Source organism: Triticum aestivum, chromosome 7B, assembly GCF_018294505.1.
Source record: "Triticum aestivum cultivar Chinese Spring chromosome 7B, IWGSC CS RefSeq v2.1, whole genome shotgun sequence".
NCBI lineage: Eukaryota > Viridiplantae > Streptophyta > Magnoliopsida > Poales > Poaceae > Triticum > Triticum aestivum.
In genome coordinates, this window is record NC_057813.1 from 72404767 (window position 1) to 72412279 (window position 7513).

Consider the following 7513-nt stretch of genomic DNA (forward strand, 5'->3'; position numbering starts at 1 on the left):
GCCATCTAAAACTGCAACTACATATCATATATGTATTATGTTATGCTTGTCTGAAAGGCCATATAAGCAGGCTTCACGACTCTTTGCTTATTTGGGCGTTCGCTGTTAGGCTACTAATCGACGTGGACAAAGCTGTATTTAAGTATAGCTGGTGATGCTTATTGCCAAACCATCGCCGCGGCTAGTACCCCGGTCCGAGCACATGCTTGTGGCGCCGTCCGATCCTAGTCATCGCCCACGCTTCTGCTCAGCACGTGCTTCCTGCGGCCCTGATTTCGAGTGATGCTCTGTAGACGGCGTCGACACTTTTCGAAACGGAGACGCGACAGTAGGAAATGAATGAAGTGGGGATCCAGGCTCTTCTCGAGGGGGTTAAAAAAGTGAGTGGAGTGACAGGAAGCTTCGAGAGGCTGGCAGGCCGGCCACATAATAATATCTCCTCCCTCCTGTCCATTTCCGTCAAGGTTCTCGAATCCCGTAGACACTTCAGTACTGTACCAAAAAGGGGCAATTGAGCAGGTTTGAGCAGTGGAGCTACAACGACAGAACACATCTTATCGAACGTCTACTAGTGCTCCATCGGTTTCTTTTTCTCCGCACATAAGTTTTTGTTTTGAGTCAAACTTCATTGAGAATGACCAATATTTTAGAAAAAAAATATTGACATTCACAATATCAAATCAACATCATTAAACGCACTTTCATACAATACTCCCTTCGTTACTAAATATAAGTATTTTTAGAGATTTTAATAAAGGACTGTGTACGGAGCAAAATGAGTGAATATATACCCTAAAATATATTAAAATCTTTAAAATGACTTACATTAGAAAGGGGGGGGGGGGGTTGTATATCTTTAGCATTGTAGATGCTGATACTTTTTAATAACTTACTCGAACTTTAATAAGTATTTAGATAGTTTACCAAATATGCCATGTGGTAGTCAAATTTTATAAAATTTGATTTAAGGCAAATCTTATATACGGAATGAAAAGAAATAGAGTGAGTATGACATAAACTGCACCAGCATCGGAAGAGCATACCGAGCAGGTTATAAATACTTCCTCTATTTCATAATGTAGTGCGTATAAATTCTTTTTAAAAGTCACACTTTGCAAATTTTAATCAAAGTAAGCTATTTATATCTACAATATCGAATATATAAAATATATTACTATTTTTCATAATGAATCTAATGATATATGCTTGGCATTGTTTTTCTTTAAAAACTTACTCAAAATTTGTGAGGTTTGACTTTCTTTTTAAATCTACATGCACTACATTATGATATGGAAAGATTATTTATTAAGAATAAGCAAATACAATTAAGGATGACGTGTCCATGTATGTCTGTATTGATTATTTCTGTGTTAGCACTATGTTGATTATTTCAGTGTTAGCTCTATATAGTAATTAGTGTATGTACATTCAACAAGGACACATCGGACATGTCCGCCTACACCCTTAACCAACACAAAAGATAGCCTGTTCCACACATCATAAAGAGCTTGAGAAAAAGTCACATACCGGCACAATCCTCCTTCGTCGCTCGGGTTATGTTTTTTTATCGAACCGCTCTAGAGCCCATCCCAAATGTGCGTGCTGCCTGTCACGCAAGCAAGAAACCAGAACATTTTTGCGTTCGTGGAAAAGGGAACCAGACAGTTATGACGGTAGTGTCTAAGAGAGGTTACTCCTCTTTTGTAGACATTTGTCACTTTGAGGCTGTTTGGTTCTAGGCCTAGCATTGTCACACTTTGCCACATATTTTTATCAAGTTTGACTAAGGTTAGTTTATCAAAATGAAAGCCACAAGTTGGTAAGCCTAAGGAAATCTTGCCACACATTTTATGTGTATGCCATGTGAGACCCAAGTGTGGCTTGCCAAAGGTGTGGCTGGAACCAAACACTTGTCTAAGTTGATCAAACTTGCCTAACCTTAGGTGTGGCAATCTTTGGCAAAGTTAGTCACAAACTAAACATCCCCGTTCATCTATTTCAATACACCTGCTTCATGGTTTCGAATGTTGCGCCACCTATCACTTTCTCTTCTCACTTCTCAGCGTACAATGGAAAGTGAGAAAACATGCATTCGAAATCATAGGTCTTGTAATCTTGTACGGGAGGGGTGATTAGATTTTTGTGAATTTCTCTTGCGCGACTGTTGGATACTTCTTCATCATGGTTGCACACCATGAGGACTACTTTCCCGATGCCGAATTCTTTCCCAACATCGACAAACTCCTCCACAACATGTCGCTCGGTGGTGGTGATGCGACTGAAAATGCTTCTTCTTTTGTTGGGTCATTCTCTTACTCCTTCTGTTAGGGATTGTTTCTAAATATGTCATACTAGCAATTGATCACGACATGATATTTTTATTGTACATAAACCCGCCAGGTTTGATCCCCGAGGGGAATGGATATCAACCGTGTTTCTCGGCTCCATCTACAAAAATATGTCGTGGGGCTCCTCCCCTTTTGGTCTTGTTTTTTTAATTATACAAGCTCTACATTTCATGATATATCTTTGACCAAAAATATATGAGTAATACCACATAAAATTATACGTGGAAAACTACTCCCTTCAACCCAAATTAATTGACACAGTTTAATATAATTAGTATTAAAATACAAATTTAATAATTCAAGAAGCATTGGAATTGGGCGAGGCATTCATATCCTCTATAACAGTAAGCTTCCTAATTTAAAGAGCCCGCGTTCAATTGAGCTCTTCAATTAGAATTGGGTCACTTTATCTTTACCGGGTCAACAATTTCTCAAAGTTGTCCCGTTCAATTTTTTTAAACTATACACTATGCTTTCTAATTTTAAGGTCTCACAATTAATTGAGGTATTCAATGTAGAATTGGGTCATTCAATTTTAACCGGGTCAATAATTTCTTAAGCTCTCCTATTCAATTCTCTTAATTCACTACGTTTCCTAATTTTGAAGCTCTTTCATTGAATTGAGGTATTCAATTTCGGATTTTCTTTATGATTTTGACTGGGCCAATGAATTTTCAAATCAATCAGCAACAACCGGCTTATAAAAAATTTCCAATATAGTATATGCGACCGCCGATATATAAATTTTCCAACATAAATATAGGTTTGATAGCGGATAACACCGAATCACACCAGAAAGGCCGCCAAATCAACGCATTATAAATAAAAATAAAATACACTCTATCATCTCCCAAACTAAATATTCCATCAGTTTCAAAATATAAGGGATGTTAGTTTTTAGAAGGGTCAAATTTCTTTTAACTTTGAACAAGTTCAAAGCAAAAATATCGACATCCACAAATATTAAACAAAAAGAATATAAATATTATGATGAATCTAAAAATACTGATTTGATATTACGAATTTTGATATATTTCTCTATAAATTTGATTAATGTAAAAGATTTGCCTTTTGAAAAACGTAATACACCCTATACTTTGAAACAAGGTCATTATTTTTTTAAGAACTCAACAACATCAATGATGCAGCAAAGCGCATACAATCCTTCTGGTTGTTGACGAAAGCCGAAAGGATCCAGACCATTCGGGGCTTCGAGGATCCCTAAACCAAACTTTGCGTACTCAGTGGTGGAGCACCTCTCTCTCGTAGACGAACGGTATACTCCAACATGGTCACGTTACTCATCTGGGTTGTGTCAATCTGCGGCATCTTTCTACTTTGGTGCGCATTCGAAGCATCCCGTTGCAGTTTTTCTATAAAGCAGAAATTCCTGCCCCATTTTTTACTGAAAATAAAAGCCAGTCAGCCGTCCGTCGGTCTCACCCTCTCAACGCTTCTGGAGGCTTCCGGCGGCGGGTGGAGAGCAGACCCCACCCGTCCACGAGGCTACCACAAGCTTCTCTTCTTCTGGTACGTTCTACCCACGCAACTAGTTTGCGAGAGAGAGAGATTTTTACATACAGCCAGCCCCACCTCGTCCGCTCGTGAACATTCAATCGTACGCCACCTTCGGCCAGCTGCCGACAACCGTCCCGGCGACAAGCTTGACCGGCTCTGCAAGAGCGACCGACGTCCGTACGTAGTCCTCTGTTACCGGCGCCATGGCCTCCGGTGCCGCGGACGCCGACCTCTACGCCGTCCTGGGGCTCAAGAAGGAGTGCTCCGACGCCGACCTCAGGCTCGCCTACCGGAGGCTCGCCATGGTGAGTCCGAGTCGACCGGTGGCTGTTCGTGTATCTTGGCTAATTCGAGTAGATGTAGCCGTGAATCTGTCTGTAATCAGATCATTCTCTCCTTGTGGCAGACATGGCATCCGGACCGGTGCTCGGCGTCCGGCAGCTCGGCGCGCGTGGAGGAGGCCAAGGAGCGTTTCCAGGAGATCCAGAGCGCCTACTCCGGTCATTAATTCTTCCATTTCATCACCATTAGTTAGTTAGCGAGCGCACACAAGTTGTTTTCATGGCGACGAAGCACATCTTGCTGTTGCTGCTGCCTGCTAGCCTGCGTAAAAGGTAAAACTCATATGCCACGTACGGGGCCTCCTCTGTTTTCCATGTTGTGCCCACAGTGCTCTCCGACTCCGGCAAGCGGCTCCTCTACGACGTCGGCGTCTACGACAGCGACGGCGACGGCCGCAGCGAGCAAGATGTACGTACCCGACCATGTATCACGTTTCTTTGGATCGAGCCAACCAATTTAGATATTTACTGGAATTCTCCCGTGGACGCAGGTGTCGGGGATGGGCGACTTCTTCGGGGAGATGGCCGAGATGATGAGCCAGGCCACGCCAACCGTAAGCTAGATCAAGTCCTTACCACATTCTGACATTGTTGCGCGTTCACATCTGTGGCTTGAGTGGATATTATTGATTACGTGATGTAATTTTGCAGGACAGCTTCGAGGAGCTGCAGCAGCTGTTCGTGGACATGTTCCAGGCCGACCTCGTCGCCGGCGGGTTCGGCGGTGCGCCACCTATGGGCCGCCGGGTCAAGACCCCGGCCCCGATTGCATCCTGTACCTCTGGACCTACGTTTGCGCAAGCACGGCCGTCAAGTAACAACGGTGTCAACAAGCGGTGTTCACCGGCGATGGGCTCCGGGATGCCCTCATGGACGGTGCAGGAGGACGTGAGCATCGGCGGCAGGAATAAGAAACAGAGGCTGTCGACGGGCCACGGCGTGTCGTCCTAGGAGGAAGCGAGGGATGCGCGGCGCGCGTGGCAGCGTAGATGCGCGCGTGCTCTGTGGATCTGGCCGACGGTCAGCAACTTTTGGAGGATGTGATGCGCAAGCTTTACAATTAGTTTATTTTTTTATTTACTTGTGTTGTTCGTCCATCTCAAACGGCCTTTATGCAAGGACGAAATATACAAGATGGTGTAGTAATCCTGCATGAGACCGTCCACAAGATACACAAAAAAACATGAGTGGATTGATATTTAAAATTGACTTTGAAAAGGTATATGACAAGGTCAAGTGGTCTTTCCTTCAACAGGCCCTAAGGATGAAAGGTTTCTCTGATAAATGGCGTCAGTGGATCCATAATTTTGTAACTGAAGGTAGTGTAGTCATCAAAGTCAATAATAATGTAGGCCGTTATTTTCAGAAGGACTACGGTAGGGTGACTTCATGTCTCCAATGTTATTTAACATTGTCACTGACATGTTGACGATTCTTTCTCTAATGTTATTTAACATTGTCAGTGACATGTTGACGATTCTGATTGAGATGTTATTTAACATTGTCGCTGATATTGTCGGTGTTATGGGAACGGGGGTCTCCAGACTTGCCTGTGGCGTGGCTCAAAGGGGGCCCAACACGGCCCATCTTCATCAACACAAGCTCAAGACCCTCGTAAGGGACCAAGCCTCGCGGGACGGACGACAAGGAGCTTTCTCAGGCACGACCTCATCAGGCTGGCTCACGAGGAGGCGGAGAGTTTAAGGCGGGGTGCCTCGCGAGGTGCCTATGACGCAAGCCATGACGACCAAGGGCGCCAGCCCGCGCAGTGTCCTTCTTTCCTCTTTGATGCAAGGAGAGCAAGCGTAGGCGAGAGTATCAAGCAAAGGCATCCATTTCGGTGCAACAAGATCAAGACCAGTCCAACGACAGGATGAAGGTCATCGTGGAGCCCAAGCCGGCGTCATCATCAGAGCCTTTGACAGGCGAGGACCAACTTTAGTCAGAATAAGTGTACCAAATGTTTCGCTTCAAAATGGGCAATTGTTGGCGCCCTTCCCGTTGAATATTTGGGAAGAGACCCAGGGCCTTTGCCTATAAATAGGACTAGCCACCATAGTATCTGGGCAGAGAAAGAGAGAATCAACCCCTTCAAAGGGACAACACCACCGCAAGAACATACCCTCACGAGGCTGTCCTTCCTTTATTGTTCATCATCAGCCCAAGAGGCAATCCACCACACCACACACTGGAGTAGGGTATTACACCACAATGGTGGTCTGAACCCCGGTATAAACCCTGTGTCTCTTGTGCTGTTTTTCTGGTAGTTTAGATCCCAACGATTCGGTGAGGAACAGGTAGGTAGAAGGCGAAACCTCCGCGCGCACCCCAGTGTTCGAACCTCAAGGGTCTGCCGGAACCCTAAATCCGACATTTGGCGCGCCAGGTAGGGGTGCTCCGGAATTCGTCTTCCGTCGCCCTGTTCTTCTTTGACCGCCGCGTCCATGTCTGACGCACGCCGGGTTCGTGCCGAGCGCCGAGCCGCCCTCGCTTCCCGCGTTGCCCAGACGACTCCCGTCGGCGGGCGCCCTCGTCGTTCCCCGTCGCCTGCCGTCAATGCCGCCACCGACCCGGCGGGGAACGAGCAGCAAGCATCGTCCCAGCACCCGTCCATGAGGCGAGACGGCCGCGCCGCTACACCCTCGCTCACCCCTGCTGGTTCTTCGTCCCGTGCGCCCCGCGCGGCCATGAAGGCTCGAGCTGCGCTCATCGTGGCGAACGAGCTCCTGCGCTACCGTCCAATCGACGACGTCTACGAAGAATGACTCGACCGAGTCGCCGAACTCGTCCGCGTCGCTGGGGGCTCCCCTGTGCCATCTTTCTTGCTGGACCGCGCCCCGCCATGCGTGGGAAATGAAGCTCCTGGGGCGCCTCAGCCGCCTCCCCCTCAAGAAGGCGCCCTGGCTCCAAGGCGCGCGGCCCCTGGGCGGAACCCGCCCCGTCAGGAACCAGCGCGGCAAGAGCAGAGATGCCAAGAAGTCCCTCACCCTCGAGAAGCTGCCCGAGCGCTCCCTGCTCTGGCTCGTCCCGACCACGCTCCTGCTCCAGCACGTCAAGACCCCGCGCTGCACCCAGCTGCGGCGCACGGGGACCCGCAGGACCAAGCCCTTCGTCCTCCAAGGCCTCCCGTGGCCACAGCGGGCTGCCGCGCCTTCACCACCGAGCTGCGCACCGTCGCGTGGCCTGGCAAGTTCAAGCCAGACCTGCCTCCTCGCTACGATGGCACGGCTGACCCTGCAGAGTTCCTCCAGCTCTACGAGCTGGGCATCGAGGCTGCCAACAGAGACGAGAAGGTCATGGCGAACT

At 47.4% G+C, this 7513-nt stretch overlaps 1 protein-coding gene across 1 annotated transcript; it reads left to right on the top strand.

The window, feature by feature from the left end:
- Positions 1 to 3821: 3821 nt before the first annotated feature.
- Positions 3822 to 5461, top strand: LOC123157458 (dnaJ homolog subfamily B member 6). The gene is made up of 5 exons (XM_044575745.1): positions 3822 to 4171; positions 4273 to 4366; positions 4537 to 4616; positions 4699 to 4761; positions 4859 to 5461. Exons 1-5 carry the CDS (start codon positions 4070 to 4072, stop codon positions 5156 to 5158), a joined length of 639 nt encoding a protein of 212 aa, XP_044431680.1. The 5' UTR covers positions 3822 to 4069; the 3' UTR covers positions 5159 to 5461.
- Positions 5462 to 7513: the final 2052 nt, after the last annotated feature.

Coding starts and splice junctions, on each gene's coding strand:
- LOC123157458 (XM_044575745.1), top strand. CDS start 4,070: ATGGCCTCCGGTGCCGCGGACGCCGACCTCTACGCCGTCCTGGGGCTC. Junction 4,367..4,536: donor GATCCAGAGCGCCTACTCCG/GTCATTAATTCT, acceptor TTGTGCCCACAG/TGCTCTCCGACTCCGGCAAG. Junction 4,762..4,858: donor TGAGCCAGGCCACGCCAACC/GTAAGCTAGATC, acceptor GTAATTTTGCAG/GACAGCTTCGAGGAGCTGCA.